The sequence below is a fragment of the Eurosta solidaginis genome, chromosome 2 (genome assembly GCF_040869045.1).
Source record: "Eurosta solidaginis isolate ZX-2024a chromosome 2, ASM4086904v1, whole genome shotgun sequence".
Taxonomy (NCBI): Eukaryota; Metazoa; Arthropoda; class Insecta; order Diptera; family Tephritidae; genus Eurosta; species Eurosta solidaginis.
The window spans coordinates 166,286,179-166,308,425 of record NC_090320.1 but is presented as its reverse complement, the minus strand read 5'-3'; the positions used below and the strand labels follow the sequence as shown (position 1 = coordinate 166,308,425).

At 36.7% G+C, this 22,247-nt stretch overlaps 2 protein-coding genes across 5 annotated transcripts in view; both read right to left on the bottom strand.

The window, feature by feature from the left end:
- The window catches only part of ninaC (STKc_myosinIII_N_like and MYSc_Myo21 domain-containing protein ninaC), a 2,219,740-nt gene that overhangs the window by 292,799 nt on the left and 1,904,694 nt on the right, over window positions 1–22,247 (bottom strand). The gene's annotated exons all lie outside the window — the stretch shown is intronic.
- LOC137240308 (uncharacterized) lies at window positions 1,479–21,418 on the bottom strand. Its single transcript, XM_067766370.1, has 2 exons — window positions 20,637–21,418; window positions 1,479–7,741 (listed from the first exon to the last, which is right to left on the bottom strand). Exons 1-2 carry the CDS (start codon window positions 21,256–21,258, stop codon window positions 7,668–7,670), a joined length of 696 nt encoding a protein of 231 aa, XP_067622471.1. The 5' UTR covers window positions 21,259–21,418; the 3' UTR covers window positions 1,479–7,667.

Sequence of the window (22,247 nt, the reverse complement as noted above, 5' to 3'; positions counted from 1 at the left end):
GTTTCAGTTTTGAGTTTCAATTTTTTTGCGTTTGATTTTTTTGATTTTAAATTTTGAATGTTGAACGGTCTGTCCGTGACATCCGGTACGGCCGGATGTTGTTTTATTTTGAAGTTGAGCACGATAAGATTTTTCTGTTTATGGCGCAGGACAGCAGGGTTGGCAAGAACCCCGCCCAGCCGACATGACTAGCCACAGTGCACCACTAGATCATGCCGATTGGCTTCCTTGCTGCTCCATTAAAGATGCGTTTCCATAACGCAGTTGTCTAAATTTTTTCTTTCTTCTATTCTAATTTAATAATTTTTTCAATTACGAAAACATTTGTCTTAACAATAATAATGATAAAATAATTATTGTTAGGCCTTGAGCTCGATTCAAACCCGCGATCTTACAAATCAATAGGCCGATATAACAACAAAAATTGCTAATACATCCCAGAGCACGGGGAAAAAGTGTCAATAAAATATGACACTATGGCATCATTGCCATAAAACAAGTCCAATTTTCACAAGCATTCTGCAACAGATGTCGCAGTGCTGTGAATATCAATTGGCAAGAACCAGAATTGAAGTAGGAATAATGAAGACAAACAAAACAACCGCTGTGATAGCTGAGTGGTTATAGCAGCGGCGCCTAAACGTTGCCGATGAAGGAATTTAGCAGTTCCCGAAATGGATCTATACAACGAGCTTTGGCAGTTGTCTAAATTTTTTCTTTCTTCTATTCTAATTTAATAATTTGTTCAATTACGAAAAAATGTATCATAACAATTGTCAGGAGACCTCTTAAGTTCTAGTGAAATAATTGATATAAACATATTTACAGTTTAATAAAACGTTTATTGTACAGAGTTTTTGTATAAATTTCATAAATTCCACGCTGGCTCTGCAGTTCAGATGCGTTCTATTTTAGTTCTCGCAATCGACTGACTGACAGCCATATTGTTGTTCATTGCCTTTTTCGTGAGTAGGGTTACCAGCTTGCTGACAGTCGGCCTTTCCTGATATGGAATCGACCCCGATTTCGTTGTCTTCTAGGTCGCTATAGCTTGTTTCGTTCTCATCGAGTTGGGACAGTTTCTAGTTTCAGTTGCTAGATTCGAAAACAGAAGAGTAATTTTGCGACTTTATTGGCATACCCGGAATTTCTTCGATTAAATACCGGTCATTGTTTAAGACTTTGGCTATACGATACGGACCACGATATTTTGACTCTAATTTTCTCGATTCACCGGTAGCGGCGGCTTCGCTCTCAATGACAACTAAATCGTCATCGCGATAAACACGAGGGATTGTATGTTTTTCGTCAAACCGTTTTTTCCATTTTTGTCGTTCGTGTTCGATATTCTCCGTAGCTTGTATACGGTTTTCGTCTATCGGAATGTTCTCTACGGTTTGGTCGACGTCATCATGCACGGCGGCAACTAACAAATTGTGTACGATATCGCGCAAATTAAAGTGGAATATTAACTCGTTTGGGCTATATCCGGTCGTTTTATTCGGTTGTGAGTTGACTGTAAATTGAAAATTTCGTAACAACAAGTCCGATTCCTTAGGGTTATCAACGGAGATTCGTAAGTAATTTAAAATCGTCTGGTTTGCCCGCTCGACTTGCCCGCTTGCTCGCGGAGTACGTACCGCTGTTTTTACGTGCTTTATACCGTTCAGCTCGCAATACGTGGTAAATGCCTTTGACGTGTAAGCGGTTTCACGGTCCGTAATAATTTTAAGAGGCAGCCCGAAATTGCTCGTTACATCGTTTAACAAATTTATTACGTGTGTCGATTTTGTATCGCGAACCGGCCTAACAATGAGATATTTTGAAAACGAGTCTGAAATCGCTATGACGTACGAATTCCCTTTGTTACAATGAATAAACGGCCCGAGATGATCGATATGAATCAGGCGGAACGGAATCGGGTCTACCGGATCGAAGTGCAAAGTACCTTCAGCCTTACCGAATTGGGCCTTACGATAACAGCACTCCGTGCACGCGGCGATATAATTTTTAATGTATTTCCGCATTTGCGCGAACCAAAACGTTTTGCGAATTCGATCAATGGTTTTCTCCAAAGCATGGTGACCCACCTTGTCGTGGCAAAGTTGAGCAATGCGCCAACGTACGGAGTTAGGGACGAAGAATTTCAGTCCATCTTCTTCTTGACGATAAAGGCGATAATTTTGGATACGAAAATATTTCTTGATCTCTGGAGCTCGCTGAGATTTTACGTGGCCTTGCAAAATGGCGATGATTTCACGAAGTTTCGGGTCTTGTATTTGCATCGTATAAAGCCAATCATTAACGTCGGGGTTTATTTCAAAGATAGATCCAGCCGGCTCTACTTTTCAGCGGACTAGTCAGGAGCTCGGCTCATTGCGTCTACGTGCGCAAGTCTGCTTCCTGAACGATGTACTGCTTCAAAGTCGAACTCGGATATCTTCAACCACCAACGCACGATTTTAGGCTTTAGTTCCTTGTTATCTCGTACCTTGGCCACGGCTGAGCAATCAGTCACCAAACGAAACTTTTTGCCCAACAAGTAAATGCGGAATCGTTCTAGTACCTCAACTACGGCGAAGGCTTCCAATTCATAAGAATGGTAGCGACTTTTCGGATCTGTGCAGTGTCGACTGAAGTACATTGTAGGCTGCCACGTCTTGTTATCGCATCAGTATGTAACTCGTGCAGCGCGGTTTGATCGTATAGGGACAGTACCGGAGTGGTTGTCAAAAGTTCGATGATTCGTTTAAACGAGGTCTGTTGAAGATCAGTCCAGCAGAACAAGTTTTGTTTGGATTTGCGTAGAAAGGTGGTCAAGGGCTTAGTTATTAGCGAGTAATCAGGAACGAGCTTCCTGTTAGAAGCCCGTGAGACCCAAGGACCGTCTTAATTCGGTGACATTCGTAGGCACTTGGAAGTTTTTAATAGCTGATACTTTGCGATTTCCAGGTGTTATACCGTTCTCGGTAATCACGTGACCTAGGTATTCGATTCGTGTTTCTAAAAATTTACATTTGTCTATACGCAATGTCAACCCACTATCGCCCAAGATACAAAAGAACTTTTTAAGACGTGTAATCCTTCATCAATGGTGCGGCTTGGTATTATGACATCATCCAAATATGCCAAAACTTCCCCAGGTTTCATCTTGGATACTAACCATTCATTACCGTTTGGAATACGGCGGGAGCGTTGACTAAGCCAAACGGCATTCTATTGAATTCGTAATGGCCTTCGTTGTTAACAAATGCTGTGAAGTGTTTTGATTGTTCTTCGAGCTCTATTTGATAATACCCCATTCTTAGGTCTAATATTGAAAACTATTTATTACCTGCTAGCTGAGCGATTTGTTCATCCATAACTGGCATCGGATATGACGTTTTTTTCGTGATTTTGTTTAGGCACCTGTAATACACACAGAGGCGATGCTCACCATTTTGCTTCTCGCCCAGTACAATTGGTGAGGCATATGAGGATTCTGATAAACGTATGATTTCATTGTCGAGTAAGTCTTTTATTATGTCTGCCACAATCGGCCGCTTTGAGAATGGCAGACGATACGGCTTCATATTTAACGGTATCTCCGAGTTTAGTTCGATTTTCATTTTCATGATGTTACATCGACCGAGTTCTGAAACCTTTTCCGAGAAAAAACCGCGGAACGAGGAGAGTAATTGTTCGAGTTTGTCGAAATCTTTATTAACGAGAGTAGTACGTTCACGAATGTTTAAAACATCTTCAATACGACAACCTTCATTATCGATAACCAGCTGACTTCCGTTTCTGCACAAACTATCAGTCCCAAGCAAAACATTTTTACTTATCAAATTATCTTCTACTATCAACCCGTCACTTTCAATTTTCTCACAATCAATTTCTATTATAAAGTTTATTTTCTCATTACATACGAATTTACCGCCACCAAACCCATTCAACGTTATTAAGCACGGTGTACAGCTGCCAAGTTTCCTGGCAAAGCTGCCTCTTACAAGAGTACGACTACTGCCAGGATCTACGAAAGAATTTGTCAACAGTCCGTTCACTTTAATCTCCTTGATGTTTACGTCAATAATTTCTTTTGTTGGTTTAACGGATTGATTAATTAGTTCTACCGTATTATTTGATTTTTCCGGACAAGTTTCGTTTGTGTGATTAGTGCGTTGACATTTTTCACAACGGGTTTTTTTTCTGCGGTTCTGGACATTTTATTGAATAATGCCCAAACTTCAAACAGTTGTAGCACTTTACATTTTCGTTGCATTTTGTAGCATTTGGTAGGACCATTGGTTTTGGCTTTGCTTGTGAATTTGTCTTAACCTCGTTAAATATGTTGTAGTTATTTATATCACGTAACAAATCAATACATCGCGAGTAATAATTAGATATTTTTCGTTTAAGGTCCGCATCATTTATACCGTTCACAATATGTATAGTGATATCGTTTTCTGGAATGCCTCGTTTCATACCATACGGAACCATACGATAATAAAATTCTTGTGGTGATTCATTCGTATTTCTTTTCATTTGGGACATTTTTACGTGCACATCTGCGACACTTTGTAGACATGGGAAGTCGCACACTAATCGATTAGAAAATTCTGACCACGACGTATATACGACTTGCAGGGAGTCGATCCATTGTTTAGCGGGTCCCTGCATTTTCTGTTGCACCGCACACAGTAAAATACTATCATCGATGCCGTATGCATTTCGCACCATTTCGACGCGGTGTATGAATTGAGCTGCATTTAAAGATACACTTGCAAGTGGGTCAAATGTTGGCAATAGCTCTATTATTTCACAGACATTATACATAGGGCGCGATGCCAAATCGGCTGCTGGGGAATGTACGGAATATTGGCTCGGGCGGGTCGTGCAGTTTAACTTGGAAGGTACGTGTAGTTAATACTAGGTCGAAAAATCGGCTGAGCGTAACCGCCGGAAACCGGTATTGAGTACGATACGGGTGCACCCTGCGTATTTGGGAATGCACTACTAACAGAAATTGGAAACGTTTGTGTTGACGGTGGTGGACACGGATGCGGGATCGACGTCTGCAATGGTGGCACAACCGATAGCACTATATGTACGTTTGTAGACAACGGCATTGCTTGTGTATCTAGAGGTGAAGAGATACACTGCGGTTCGAAATTGCTAGACATTACACCATCACTTTGTCGTATTTCCATTTCAGGAATAGTTTTTTCTAAATCTGCCACACGCTATGACAATATCGAACTTGCACTTAAATAATGTTCTTCAGTAAGGATTTGTATTTCTAAACGTTTTATTAAAGTGTTTTTGTTACCACTAGTTGGAAGTCCTGCATCTTTACACATTTTTCTAAGCTCAACGACGTTTGCGGAACGAACGTTTTCCATTTTTAACGTTTTGTTTTGCTAATGATATTCAATGAGTGGAGTTGAGTTAAAATATAAATACGAATGGTAAAACGATTACCAAACACAACTGAACGACTTTATAGCGAGTACTGCGAGCACAAATGAACGTAACAGACAATTTGATTGTTATTGTCGCTTTGGTTACATTATTATTGCCACCAATACATATAAACTTTGCGTGTGCGTTCAATGATCGTCAAGTTGTTTACCATGTATGCAAATGAAACAAAGTGAACATAACATAAAACGAGATAATATACCAAAATACGAAGCGAATGACGTTTTATTTTTTGGTTAATTCTTTTCAGGCTATTCGTGCTGAAAGAAGAATAAGTTTCACGATACGAAGCGAATGACGTTTTATTTTCTTGGTTAATTCTTTTCAGGCTACTCGTGGTGAAAAAGAATACGTTCCACGATACGAAGCGAATGACGTTTTATTTTCTTGGTGAATTCTTTTCAGGCTAGTCGTGCTGAAAGGAGAATGCGTTCCACGAGAAAATAACGAACAGTGTTTTTGACGAGTTTCTTTCAGCTTTTCGTACTGAGAGAAAGATATTAAAGTTGAAACGAATGGCGTTGCTGGTGAATTCTCTTCAGGCTGGTCGTGCTGAGAGAGAATATGTTTCACAAGTAAGTAAAGACGAATAGCGTTGTTGCCGAATTTCACTCCACCTTTTGTGTTGAGAAAATTCTTGTTCGTATGGACGCGCAAATTTTTAAACTAACGACGAATACAATACTAAAACGTAAGTGCAGAGGAGCCCCGTTTACCACGCATTGATTCAGCGGAGTCTCAACTTTTTTATGCGTTAGATAAACGATATGTTATGCGGCCACCGTGGTGTGATGGTAGCGTGCTCCGCCTATCACACCGTATGCCCTGGGTTCAACTCCCGGGCAAAGCAACATCAAAATTTTAGAAATAAGATTTTTCAATTAGAAGAAAATTTTTCTAAGCGGGGTCGCCCCTCGGCAGTGTCTGGCAAGCGCTCCGATTGTATTTCTGCCATGAAAAGCTCTCAGTGAAAACTCATCTGCCTTGCAGATGCCGTTCGGAGTCGGCATAAAAACATGTAGGTCCCGTCCGGCTAATTTGTAGGGAAAAATCAAGAGGAGTACGACGCAAATTGGAAGAGAAGCTCGGCCTTAGATCTCTTCGGAGGTTATCGCGCCTTACATTTATTTATTTTTTTTTATTTTATTTAATTTAATGGCGAACACCTTTTTTTAACTCGATAATATGTATTTTTACTCGTTTAAACGCATCTTTTCACAATTGAATGTTTTTGCACACACACTTGCACTTATTCAGTTATATGCTGTATTTCGAGTTTTACGTTTTTAAGGGTGGATTTCATCCAACTTCTGAAGCTGTCAGGAGACCTCTTGAGTTCTAGTGAAATAACTGATATAAGTATATTTACAGTTTAATAAAACGTTTATTGTACAGAGTTTTTGTATAAATTTCATAAATTCCACGCTGGATCTGCAGTTCAGACGCGTTCTATTTTAGTTCTCGCAATCAACTGACTGACAGCCATCTTGTTGTTCATTGTCTTTTTCGTGAGTAGGGTTACCAGCTTGCTGACACAATAATAATGATAAAATAATTATTGTTCGAATCGCGAACTTATTAGTTATTTTATTTGTTGCCGGCCCTCTCATTTTTATTTACACTTTTAATATTAGAGGGCACTTTGGTTTTTTTTTATATTTTTTTCTTTGATGCTCGCAAAGCAAATTTATTTAATTTAATTATTTTTTTTTAATCCATCGGTGGCTTTGGTTCAGACCTCCGGTGCGTGTCCGAACAACTTCCAGCATAAATTCTGTCACCTCTCCCACCTACTAGTGAGTAGTGGAAATATTCCAATATCGCATACCATCGGGAGAATACGTTTATATGTATGTATGTTTGTTAGGTTTTCTATTGCCACGGTAACCCCCTCTCCGCGACGTGGGCGCCTCTGTCATAAGGAAAGATCGGTGAGTACTAGATTATAAGCTATTCTTACATAATAAAACTTATCTATACCTACATATGTATGTACGTATGTACATGAGAATTCCAAGAGGTGTATATATTGGAAGTTAGGATAGGTCAGTAAGCTATCGGCGCACAGTGGCCTATAAGTCACGGAGTAGTGTTTGCATAATTTTTCTTTTTGATTTGAATTACCTTGTGTCAATCACATCGCAAATAACTTTCATTATAGTTTAGTCTCATTAATTAAATTTTTCTTTATAGCCTTTATCCATTTAAATTTTCCCGTTTCCGGGTTTTTTTTCTTTTTTTGTCTCTTTACTACTGTATCGATACATTGGACTGGTACCTAGTTATAAGTTAATTTCATAAGAAAATTGTTAGTGGTAAGATAATTAACCATTTTTTATGGCTTTTTTGAATTTCTTTGATTGAAAATTTGGTGCTTAATTGGTGAATTACTTTTGCTTTTTATATCAGTTTTTTTGCATAATATTAGTCAATAAATTAAGATTGTGGAATTGCAAAACCAAACTTAGCTCACCTTATTCAATTTCTCGTTATCTTTTTATGGGGTGAATTGAAAACACCATGTATGGCTTGGTAAACAGTCAATTGGTATGGGTGTTGCATGGGCACATTAGAGGGGAGGTGGGTGTCAGGCGACTAAGACGAACCGAACTGGGTAGGGACATGGGACGATGACGGACGGACATGTGTCAGGCTAGGGGGGCTTCGCTCGGTATACGGAGTCATAGCGATGCCCAAAGGATACGCACGATGCGTAGAGGGGGGAGGGATGACTCCACCTGACACGGACAGGCTTCTTTCCTTCATTTATTTTTTTGTTGTCTTTATTTTGCACCCATGCATGAATCCCTAATTTTGTTTGTATAGCTGCAAGTAAGGCTGGTGAGCAAAAACTCACCTCACCCGACGCGCTAGCAGGGCTTGCCACCATGCCACCTGCCACCGTTGCGTTACCCCAACAGACAGGTATACAACAATAGCGCCCAACGTAATAGCCCAATTTTTAGTTTCAAAGTCCGTTTTATCATTATCTTCCTTTTGTTCTCTTTCTTTTATTACTATTTTGTGTCCATTACTCTTAGGTACATTTCATTGTTTTTTTTTGCGCTCAACTTCCTTTTTTTCTCTGACAGGACTGACGACAGTTGTTGTGACAACATCGCTTGGCTTAGTCTGATGCGATATATGCCACTATAACAAGCACAAGGGGGGATACTCGTCTTACTGTAGAAGTTCCTAACGAAAGCTGCAACGCTTGCATAAGTGGCATTCTGCGGTAAGGCTAGTATATTAGGAGGTAGACGTTGTAGCGTGTAGGTGACTGTTGAAGCTACCGTGTACGCAGTCCAGCACTGCGTACACGTGAGGTTTGCAGGCTGTCTACACGAAGGAGATTTTTGGCAGTGTGGCAACCGAGTTTTGGGCTCTGAGCTGAGATGCTTGATGTGCCACACTGAACATACGGACGAAATTGGGAGACTTAGTTGACTAGGACCTAGACTAGTGACAAAGGGACCACTCACTCACATTCGCTATGACCTTGCCGAGGTGCAACACCAACAAACACCAATAATGCACAAAGTTTTTTATTTTCACATAAGCGAAAAATTGAAGCAACAACAAAAACTACTTGAAAAACAAGTAAGGAAGGCTAAGTGCGGGTGTAACCGAACATTACATACTCAGCTGAGAGCTTTGGAGACAAACTAAGGGAAAATCACCATTTAGCAAAATTAACCTAGGGTAACCCTGGAATGTGTTTGTATGTCATGGGTTTCAAATGGAAGGTATTAAAGAGTATTTTAAAAGGGAGTGGGCCATAGTTCTATAGGTGGACGCCATTTCGGGATGTCGCCATAAAGGTGGATCAGAAGTGACTCTAGAATGTGTTTGTACGATATGGGTATCAAATGAAAGGGGTTAATGAGTATTTTAAAAGGGGCGGGCCTTAGTTCTATAGGTGGACGCCTTTTAAAGATATCGCCATAAAGGTGGACCAGGCATGACTGTATGACATGGGTTTCAAATGGAAGGTATTAAAGAGTATTTTAAAAGGGAGTGGGCCATAATTCTATAGGTGGACGCCATTTCGGGATGTCGCCATAAAGGTGGATCAGAAGTTACTCTAGAATGTATTTATACGATATGGGTATCAAATGAAAGGGGTTAATGAGTATTTTAAAAGGGCCGGCCTTAGTTCTATAGGTGGACGTCTTTTAAAGATATCGCCATAAAGGTGGACCAGGCATGACTGTAGAATGTGTTTGTACCATATGGGTATTAAATGAAAGGTGTTAATGAGTATTTTAAAAGGGGGTGGGCCTTAGTTCTATAGGTTGACGCCTTTTCGAGATGTCGCCACAAGGGTAGACCAGAGGTGACTCTAGAATGTGTTTGTACGATATGGATATCAAATTAAAGATATTAATAAGGTTTTTAAATGGGAGTGACCCTCAGTTCTATATGTGAAGGGGTTTTCGAAGTATCGACCAAAATATAGACGAGGGTGACCCAGAACATCATTTGTCGGGTACCGCTAATTTATTTATATATGTAATACAACGAACAGTATTCCTGCCAAGATTCCAAGGGCCTTTTGATTTCGCCCTGTATAACTTTTTCATTTTCTTCTACTTAATATGGTAGGTGTCTCACCCATTTTAAAAAGTTTTTTTCTAAAGTTATACTTTGCGCCAAAAAACCGAACCAATCACGATCTTTCATCCTTTTTATCGTATTTGGTATAGAATTATGGTTTTTTTTTCATTTTTCGTAATTTTCGATATCGAAAAAGTGGGCGTCGTCATAGTTGCATTTCGACCATTTTTTATACCTAGATAAAGTGAGTTCAAATAAGTACGTGAACTAAGTTTAGTAAAGATATGTCGATTTATGCTCAAGTTATCGCCGTCCGTTAACACGATAACTTGATTAAATTTTGAGGTATCTTGATGAAATTTGGTATGTAGGTTCCTGCGCACTCATCTCAGATCGCTATTTAAAATGAACGATATCGGACTATAACCACGCCCACTTTTTCCATATCGAAAATTTCGAAAAGCCGAAAAAGTGCAATAATTCATTACCAAAGACAGATAAAGCGATGAAACTTGGTAAGTGAGTAGAACTTATGACGCAGAATATAAAATTAGTAAAATTTTGGACAACGGGCGTGGCACCGCCCACTTTTAAAAGAAGGCAATTTAAAACTTTTGCAAGCTGAAATTTGGCAGTCGTTGAAGATATCGTGATAAAATTTGGCAGGAACGTTACTCCTATTACTATTTGTACGCTTAATAAAAATTAGCAAAATCGGAGAAGGACCACGCCCACTTTTAAAAAAAAGTTTTTTTAAAGTAACATTTTAACAAAAAATTTAATATCTTTACAGTATATAAGTAAATTATGTCAACATTCAACTCCAGTATTGATATGGTGCAACAAAATACAAAAATAAAAGAAAATTTCAAAATGTGCGTGGCTCCGTCCTTTTTAATTTAATTTGTCTAGGATACTTTTAATGCCATAAGTCGAACAAAAATTTACCAATCCTTTTGAAATTTGGTAGGGGCATTTTATGACGTTAACTGTTTTATGTGAAAATGGGCGAAATCGGTTGAAGCCGCGCCCAATTTTTATGCACAGTCGTCCGTGTGTCTTTCCACATGGCCGTTAACACGATAACTTGAGCAAAAATCGACATATCTTTACTGAACTTAGTTCACGTACTTATCTGAACTCACTTTATTTTGGTATAAAAAATGAACGAAATCCGACTATGACCACGGCCACTTTTTCGATATCGAAAATTACGAAAAATGAAAAAAATCCCATAATTCTATACCAGATACGAATAAAGGGATGAAACATGGTAATTGGATTGGTTTATTGACGCGAAATATAACTTTAGAAAAAACTTTGTAAAATGGTTGTGACACCTACCATATTAAGTAGAACAAAATGAAAAAGTTCTGCAGGGCGAAATAAAAAACCCTTGAAATCTTGGCAGGTATTACATATATAAATAAATTAGCGTTATCCAACAGATGATGTTCTGGGTCACCCTGGTCCACATTTTGGTCGATATCTGGAAAACGCCTTCACATATACAACTACCACCACTCCCTTTTAAAACTCTCATTAATACCTTTAATTTGATACCAATATCGTACAAACACATTCTAGAGTCACCCCTGGTCCACCTTTATGGCGATATCTCGAAAGGGCGACCACCTATAGAACGAAGGCCCACACCCTTTAAAAATACTCATTATGTAATGGTCGCTTGGGCTGCAATATGTCTTTTTGCGTGTACCTATCCCCCTTTGAAATAAAATTTCTCGCATGTGAGAAATTGACCTAAGAACTTTATTGCCGCTCTAGGGCATTTAATTGATTACCTCTAGTAAAAACGACAAATTGTCACCTATTGGCTGAAACGTGAACAATAATCGCTTGGATTTTCCCAAGGTAAATCTATCCGAAACTTCCAAATGCTGAAATGCGCCAGAGTTAGTTAAATATGTCTCGTAGGCTAGAAAAATTGCAAACAGTAGCAAAATCAAATCATTCACGTCATTCTGTCTTAGTTTTGTTACAATGATTGAAAAGACGCATTTAAGTGACATTAAACATTTGCGCAAACGAAGTTAGGAAAGTGTCAAAAACAGAAGCCAAAAGATAGGAAGTCCGAGGGTATAAAAGAGCTCTCCTTCCTGTTTTTCATCGTACCAGACGGGCAGCTCCAGTAAAGATATTCAGGCAGTTCCCGTATACCACATGGGTTTTGTTTGTTCTCAATAAGGTAAGAAATTTTCATTTAAATCTCCTTAGGTAGGAAATAATTATAGGGCATTTTTCTTCAATAGGCGTGACTACCATATAGGCAGAAATTCCTACCCACACTCATCGCCTCCTGACAAGTTGGAAGTCACTTTCCCAGTGCACATAGGTGAGGGTGTGGAAGCTTTTTGGTTACGAACCATTTGTACATATTGGAGCTGAGGAGCATCAAGAGGGAGCCTCCACTAATCCCCACGCGACCAACGAAGATTAGGAATCTAGAAGGATCCTGGGGCTTGGTTTTGCCACCCCACCTCATTCAAGCACCATCAGGCGCACATGAAATAGGCAGCATTGTCGTCGCTGTTTGCCATCCACCACCCATTTGCAGAACAAATTAGTGCACAGTGTGACAAAAATTAAAATTGTTATAGTGAAAAAAAAGTCAAAAAAAAAAACAAAAAAATATATATAAAAAAAAAGAGGGATAAGAATAAGGTAATAAGTTTAGCGCAGTGAATTAAATGAAAAAACCTAGAAAATGTAGTAACAAGTAGTGTTAAACCGGAAATTTTTTAGAAAAAAGAGATAAAGTTAGTTACAAAAGCCTAAGATAAGGTTAAACGAAATTTATAGTAGTTAAAAGTAAATAAAAAGAACGTTAGAAAGAAAAGAAAATTGAAAGTAAAAAGAGTAAACGTGTTATATCAAAAAAAATAAATAAATAATCATAATATTATAATTAATTGAAAGTTACGTAAAAATAAGATGTGAAAATATTTGAGTGCATGCATATGTGTGGTAGGCATACCTAACCCCATCTTTCCCTCCAAAGAAAAACAAAAACATAAACTTAGTTAAAAATCAGAAAAAAATTATAATAATACTTTGGTTAACAAAAATATTCAAGTTAAAATTTGCGGCTACCGAACGTTTTATGTGTCACTGTAAGCGATCGCCCTCTCTTACAGTGTAAGTCACATCATAGCCCAAAAACAAAACCAACGCAAGAAATTTGTCAAACAGATATTCCAACTGCATCAATACCGCTGAAAGGCCTTTCATCGCTGGATTGCATCACCCACATACATACCTACCACAATACAATATGTAAGTAATATTGTACCAATATCTTTGTTGCCTTTGTTATTGTTTATATTTTTTTTGCTTTGATTTGCAACCAAGACAAATCGGCATATCAGTGGGCATAATTACCCACCTCCTTTACAAACGTATGTACATACATCTGTACACCTGTTGTGCGTACTTATGTATGTAAATTCGTAAAAATCGTTTCGTAGCTAAAATGGGTCTACATAGCTATGTATGTAAAGTCGAGATGGGCACATTAAGTTAAAAAAATGCACGTTCAATCGCTTACATTTTTTTTCTTTAAAATTTAATTATTTACCATAATTATTTGGTTGGGTTGCATTAATACAAACCAAACAAACTACTTTATTATTTAAATGTATAAAAATTCCTAAAAAAAGAAACAAAAGAGAGACAATCATAATTATCATGTGCCAAAGTACAGTCTATCGTTCTTTCGAACCAATTAAGTTTGGATTGTAGTATTTGTAGTTACAGTTCGTAAAATTTGCTACCAAACCTAAACAAAAAAAAAAAAAAAAAAAAAAAAACAAACAAAAAACAAATTTTTTTTAATAATGTAAAATCAACCAAATAATTGTGGCATGCCCCTCTGAGGCAAATATACATACATTTCTACATAGCCATGATAGCATATAATTTTTTTTGAACAGTTTAACAAAATAGGAAAACAAAAACTTAATATACATACCTAAAGCAAAAAGGGCAAGCAAAAATTCTTGGCAGAGGGTAGCTTGTTGTTGGCTTATGATGCCCTGGTATGTCCAGTAATTTCAATCGAGTAAATATATATAATTTTGGCATATGATGATTGATTTACCTTTTGCTCCTATGATCTTCCGTCCGTAAGCTTGTTTTATGTTCTTTGTCTTTGCTCAAACCGGGTAAATTTAAATATACCGCGTAACAATATATAATATTGATAAATTGTTATAGAGTACGTTTTTGTTCAACAATTTTCGATACGCGTTGAAATTCTAACAGTCTAACACATGTTTGAAAACCCATTTGTCATGGAACTTCCCCCTTCCTATTAGTTTACCTACCTACATGCACACTTATGCACGTAAATATGAATTTATTTCCAAATGTAAGTTAAAGAAAAACAAAAAAAAACTTTTACCCAAAAATATAAGAAAATAAAGTCAGCTAGTAATTTTTATGACGTCCGGGTATTTTCAGTAAACTACCTATCGTCAATAATGCTTTTGCCAATTGATCTGCTGTACTTTAATGATATGAATTTATTTGGATATTAATGTTCTAACGTACATGTTACGTCATTCATTCAAAAAAAAAAAAAACAATGTTACCTAAATATGAACCCTTCATATAAGTAAAAAAGCGTAAGCTAGTGTTTTTTATGATAGCCTGGTATGACTAGCCACCTGAAAGAGAGTTAAATTGTAACCAGATTAGTATAACAAATTTATACATAAGCCGCTAAGAAGCGTGTAATATTAGGGTTGTCCTAAATATTTTGTAAATGTTAGTAACGAATATTAAGAATTAAGGTTAATCCTAAACATCTTTCCAAATAGGATTAAGGATTGATTAATTATTATGGTTAATAAACGATGAATTGTTATCCACTTGAAAATATGAATCTGTAAGTTTTTGTATGTTCCTGGAGGCAAATGTGTTGATGACATAAAAGGTAGTATACGTTTTTTTCGGGATCTTCGAATTATATTCGCATCAAAGATCATGGTAGGGTAGGGTAAAGACAGCGAGTGTCGACTATCAGCGTAGACCTGGCCCCAATATTCACGTAAGCAGATGTCCGCTTTCACCTCTTTAGCATTTAAAGTTCGTTGTTTGGTTCTTTTGAGTTGGTTAGTTACCGATCTCTTTTTTTTGTTTCATTTCGTACATATGTATCTAGTTTTTGAGTTAAGGGAGTGTAGCTCCTGTATTTAGATTCTGGTTTGGAGTCCTAAAATTAAACTTTATGTACCTAATGTCGGTTGAGACATGGTAAAAACCCACCCCATCCCGAAAGAGCTACGGTCAAGAGGACTCCCCCGCCGCGACCTCTCAATTGCCTGTGTGGTTACCAGAATTCCACCCAATGGTAACGTGCCTCTTCATATGTGTATGCGTACATGTATGGGGAATCACACACACATACAAACATTATATACCCCTTCTATTCGGGGTAGGTTACAATTAACGCCTTTCATTTGATACCCATATCGTACAAACAAAGTCTAGAGTCACCCCTGGTCCACCTTTATTGCGATACCTCGAAAAGGCTTCCACCTATAGAACTAAGGCCCACTCCCTTTTAAAATACTCATTAACACCTTTCGTTTGATACCCATATTGTACAAACGTATTATAGAGTCACCCCTGTGTAATATATTTTGGCAACGCTGAACTGTCAAAATTGTATAGATATGTGTATATATATGTTTATGAAATAAAACACTTGAATTATTATCGCTGAATCAAAAAGACGTGTCTAGTATATTTTATGGCGACGAGGGAAAACCCATTTTGTGCAAATTTAGAGTTTACTTTTGATCAACGATTGGGCATGAAAAAAAGTGAACAATCATCACCAAACAAAGAGTGTGATAACAGTGGAAGTTCAAGTCAATTGCCTTCAGACGAATGCAAAGAAGAACGTGTCAGTGACATAACCTTAAATCATAGTAGTCATATCAAAATGTCGAATAACTTTATTGGAATGGTAGAACCATTCATTCCCGGTGGGGACTTTCCTGGCTATAAGGACAGGATGGACCAATTCTTTGTCTGCAATTCGGTTTCAGAGCAACTAAAAGCACCATTGTTCATCACTATGTGCGGTGCAGAAGTCTATGAACTGTGTAAAAAACTAACAACGCCTCAATTGCCAAGTCAAAAAACGTATGCAGAATTGATGAAAGTTTTGACTGACTATTATCAACCTAAAAGAAACAAGCGTTCAGAAAGGTACAAATTTTACAACGCCATGCAAGAAGAAGGTGAGAATATTTCCGATTATATTGTGAGGTTAAAGTTTTTGTCTCAGGAATGTGAGTTTGGCGATTTTATCACAACCGAACATGCTAAAGACGTTGCTTATTTACAACAAAAGCATTTGAATGAAGAATTATTAGATCAGCTAATTAGAGGTCTTAAAAGTGAAATAATCCAACAAAAACTTATGGATGACCTAACCTCAAATTTCGATAAAGCATGTGAAATAGCCCTTCAATTGGAGTTAACAAAGAAAGGTCAAATCAAAATGCGTTCGAATGTAGTCAATACTCTAACAAATGACACCAACACTAATAAAGAAAAAAGTTTTCTGTCAAGTCAGATAGTAAGCTCAAAGGTCAGAAGCAAACACAAAAGTCAAAAAAGTCTTATGACAGTCAAGCGCAAAAGTTTAATAAATGCAAACGGTGTGGCAGGAAACACGACGAAAATAAATGCCCTGCAGTCAATTGGGAATGTTTCAAGTGTAAACGTAAGGGTCACACTTCAAAAGTTTGTACATCAACCGAGTCGATAAAGAGCATCAATAATATCAACGATGCATGCTGTATTGATGTAAAAATCAACAACATTATGGTAAAAATGGAAGTAGATAGTGGAGCTTGCACTTCCGTCATGTCAAAAGAGGAGGTCAATGAAAAATTTTATAATATTAAATTAGTTAAGTCTAAAAATAATTTAATTACCTTTTCAGGGCAAACAATTATAGAATTTGGATCATTTATTGCTGAGGTGACTCACCGTGACGTTGTTGTAAAGCTCAAGTTGTCAGTTGCTGACATAGGCAAAAGGTTTAAAGCATTGATGGGCAGACCATGGCTAGATAAATTATTCCATGGATGGCGTGGTAGGTTTGAAAGCAAAATAGTTATCAAATCAATTGTAGAAAATGATATATTTGAAATATTAAGAATAGATATCCCAACATTGTTGATGAAAAAATGAATGAAGTTATAAAATGCCGCGTACACTGTTCCTTTTAAATTACGTGATAAAGTAAGTTTAGAACTTGATCGCTTATGTAAAGAAGAAATATTAGAGCCTATTCAATATAGCCAATGAGCCAGTCCTATCGTCGTGATTGTTGCAAAATCGAACGGTGAAATACGGATTTGTCTCGATGGGAAAGCGTCATTAAATAAGTGTCTAGAATTTTTCCATTATCCATTACCTTTAGTTGACGATATATTCGCCGATTTTGCAAATTGCAAATTTTTTTCTGTTATCGATTTGAAAGGCGCATATCAACAATTAAAAATGTCTAATAATTCCAAAAATATTCTTGTCGTAAATACTCAAAATGGCTTATATGCATATAAACGTTTAACATTTGGTATTAATTGTGCTGCATCGATATTTCAGTCCGTCATGGACCAAATATTGAAAGGCATGCCATTTGTTAGAGCATTTCAAGACGATATAATTATTGGAGGTTTGGATCTGCAACAAGCCACTGATAATGTTTACGCGGTGTGTAGTCGTTTGTCTGAATTCAATGTTAAAATTAATATTGAAAAAAGTCAATTTTTAAAAAAGTCGGTAGAGTATTTGGGGCACTGTTTAACAGATAATGGAGTGAAACCAAATCCAAACAAAGTTAGAGCCATTGTTAATGCGCCAGCACCAACTAATGTGCAATAATTACAGTCATACTTGGGTCTTGTAAACTATTACAGAAAATTTGTTCCAAATATGTCTACTGAACTGAGCGTTCTGTATGAATTGCTACGAAAAGAAAACCCATTCAATTGGAATGATGACTGTCAGAGAGTATTCGAAAAAAGTAAAAAATTCATAGTTGAAAGCAATGCATTGGAAATTTATGACCCAAAGAAGCCCATTATTGTCTCAACTGACGCAAGCCCTTATTGAGTGGGAGCAGTTCTCTCACACATTGTAAATGGTAGGGAACATCCAGTTTTGTTTGTTTCGGTCACGCTATCGCCGGCTGAACGAAATTATTCACAAGTACACCGTGAAGGGCTAGCTATAATTTTTGCCGTGAGAAAGTTTCATAAGTACCTATTTGGACAACCCTTTACAATTTTTACAGATAATTCAGTCATAAAAGAAATTTTCATTCCTAACAAGTCTAATAGCGCGGTTGCAACTGCACGCTTGCAACGTTGTCTATGTATCAATACGAAATCAAACACAAAAGTGCTACACAAATGTCCCATGTGGATGCATTGTCCCGTCTACCATTGGAAAATGAACAAACAGGAATCAAAAATATTTCGGTTAACTTTTTAAGTATCTCAAATGATTTGCCTTTGGATTTAAATGAAGTTGCTACACAAACAAAGCTTGATCCAATATTATCGTATATTTACTCATTCGTTAAAGAGAAATGGCCAATTGAAGTTGAGGAAAAATTTAAAAAGTACTTTGTCAATAGAGAGAAGTTGTCAATTGAAGATAATTGTCTATTTTACTTTTCGAGAGTAGTTGTCCCTAAGAAATTGCAAAATCGTGTTTTAAAATTGCTTCATGAAAGCCACATGGGTATTACTCGAATGAAAATGGTAGGAAGATCATACGTTTGACAATGACTGCGAAGTATGTCAACAAACAAGAACACCAAACAAACCCAAAACTGAGACACAATGGAAAAAGTCGACATTTCCATTTGAGAGAATCCATATTGATTTTTTCGATTTTGCCGGTAAACATTTTTTGTTAATTGTAGACTCATATACTAAATTTTGTGAAATTAAAATTATGAGTTCAACTAATGCATCTCACGTAATAGAACAATTGGTCAATGTTTTCGAATATTTCGGTTATCCAAAAAATATTGTTAGCGATAATGGTCCACCCTTTCAAAGTTTTGAATTCAATAGTTTTTGTAAAATAAATGGTATTAACGTATATAAAAGCCCGCCATATCATCCCGAGTCTAACGGATTAGCAGAACGTTGTGTTAGGACAGTTAAAACTGTATTCAAAAAATATTGCTTGACTAAAACTAATTATTTGTCCATGGCACATAAAGTAATTTTTACTTTACTATCGTAACACGCCGACAACAGCTACCGGTCAGTCACCGTCATCAATGTTATTCGCATACAAACCTAGAATTGTATTAGATTTGTTAAAAAGTGAGAAAGTTGTTGATTCGAAACAGAAAGATTGTAAACAGTCTAACTTAAGAAAAAATGTTATTGCTAAGCCCATTGATAAAAACAAACAACCGAGGTTGAATTATCAAGAAGGGGAAAATGTATATTACTTAAATCATTTTAAAGAATTTGTCAAATGGTTACCAGCTGTAGTTAAAATAAGATATCTGATTTAAGATATCTAATACTAGTAAATAATCAAATTCGTTATGTACATGTTAACCATCTACGAAAAAAGAAAGTTTCAGAACGGTTTGTAGTTTTAGAAGAAAATATAAATGCACAAAACGATTCCAAAAATGATGTATACAAAAATGATAATGACGATAAAGGTTCAGCAAAAGTTGAGGAAGACAAACCACTGATGGAGAATACTCCCAAGCGCAAGAGCGCACGACGACCAATTCCAGTTCGTTTTTACCAATCTGTAGATTTTAAAAATAAAAAGGGGAAGATATAATATATTCTGGCAACGCTGAACTGTCAAAATTGTACAGATATGTGTATATATATGTTTATGAAATAAAACACTTGAATTATTATCGCTGAATCAAAAAGACATGTCTTGTATATTTTACCCTGGTCCACCTATATGGCGATATTTCGAAACGGCGTCCACCTATAGGACTAAGGCCCACTCCCTTTTAAAAAACTCATTAACACCTTTCGTTTGATGCCCATATTGTACAAACGCATACTAGAGTCACCCCTGGTCCACCTTTATGGCGATATCTCGAAACGGCGTCCACCTATTGAACTAAGGATTACTCCCTTTTAAAATACTCATAAGCACCTTTCATTTGATGCCCATATCGTACAAACAAATTCTAGAGTCAACCCTGATCTACCTTTATGGCGATATCCCTAAATGGCGTCCACCTATATAAACATGGGCCACTCCCTCATAAAATACTCTTTAATGCCTTTCATTTGATACACATGTCATATAAACACATTCCAGGGTTTCCCTCGGTTCATTTTCCTACATGGTTATTTTCCCTTATGTTGTCACCATAGCTCTCAACTGAGTATGTAATGTTCGGTTACACCCGAACTTAACCTTCCTTACTTGTTATTTATTTATTTATAATAATATCTATTTTTTCTCTTAAGACATTTATTTAGTCAGAACATATTTAAATGAAAAAATTAATTTAAGTGATTTATAGGAAGGAAACAAAAAAAATTATTGTTTGAAGTCTTTTTTACTTTCAAGTCTGGGCAATTTCGCACGGCTCTCTAATGTCGTCGCCATAACAGCCTCTACATTTTCCGGTATAACCCGTTTGGAAACGCTAGCTAGCAATTGAACATGTCGTTCCGTTCTTTGTATGTGTGATGGAATTTTTGGATCATTAAACAGTGGATCATCTTGATTTAAATATTCTTTCAATATATCGTACGGAATGCTTCGCGTGAATGGTGGTTCAAATATAATATTTATATCATTCAAATTGATCATTTCCGTATAACTTGTGCAATTAAAGTTTATATCTGGTTTTTTATAAACACTAAGTTCCATTGGCTCGTCAACATCGGTTCCATAGCGTAGAATTTTCTTGATGGCACAGTCGCGCTTTTCTTTGCTATCATCAAACAACATTGATAACAAGATATTTTCCGAATGCGCATAATATGAATTATCTTTAATTACTTGATTGACAATTTTGCGTAAACGAGGTTCTAGAAATCGTGACCAACCAATGAACTTGAAAAATAATGCACTGCCGTACACGACAGAGCTGTAATACTTGATATTGAAGTACATTGGCACATAACATTTAATTATAAATTCAACCAGAATTCTTAAATTTGCATCTGGATTTTCCATTGTCACATATAATCTCAATAATGTAGCGGCCTTGGTGAGCCACCGAGAATGTACAATTTTCCCTGGTTTGCATGGGCCATGTCGTATAAGTACTTCGAATCGGTGGAAAATTCAATTTTTTCTGGACTAGGGGGCATATTTTGCAACGCAATTTTCTGGAAGCCACCTGAAAATATATAATAATAAAATAATTAAAAATGGGTGACAATTATAATAAATGAGTGATAACAAGGAAGAGTTTCACAAGTAAAAAATTGTTTCCAGAGATTTTATATACTCTGTAAATTGTTGGGTGTTGTTTCTTCTTTTGATTTGCTCTTGATACTTGTCAAGCAATTTATTAAATTTATTAAATACACTGTTTTTCAGCATTATTTCCATACCAAGTTTTTCCCAAATTCCAATCAACTTATCTTGTACTTGAATAGTGAATGATTTATGGGAAAACTTTTTTTGTTCTGTTTTAGCACGTTCGCTTAAGCAAAAATAATATCTCAAGATACCCAGATGGGTTGGTAAATTAAGATCATTTAAATCAATAGACACACCAAGAACAATAACATCATACTTGGGTATATGATTCATTGACTTTTCGATAGTTGTTGATGTAGTTGCTCCATCTTTCGGTGTAGAGGATGGCGGATTCATTGTAAACCTTTTGATTTGGAATGGTCACTTCACTTATTATTTTTTTTGAAATATTTTTTTATCTGAAATTAGCACTTCGCACTTTGAGTTCTTCACAACGACTTAATGCATTCACAAAAACTGTTGCGTTATATATGGTCTACGAGACGAGGTAATAAGAATGAAATGGTAATTTCAATTCTACCTGCTGTGTCTTGTGATGGCTTAAAAAAACAAGACAAGCAATTTTACGATCTGCAATTGTGTCACAGTGATACCTTCATTTTTTAAAATGGTTGAATAAAAAACCCACACGACTATGTTTACGACATGCAAATGCATCACAGTGATGTCTTGGTTTT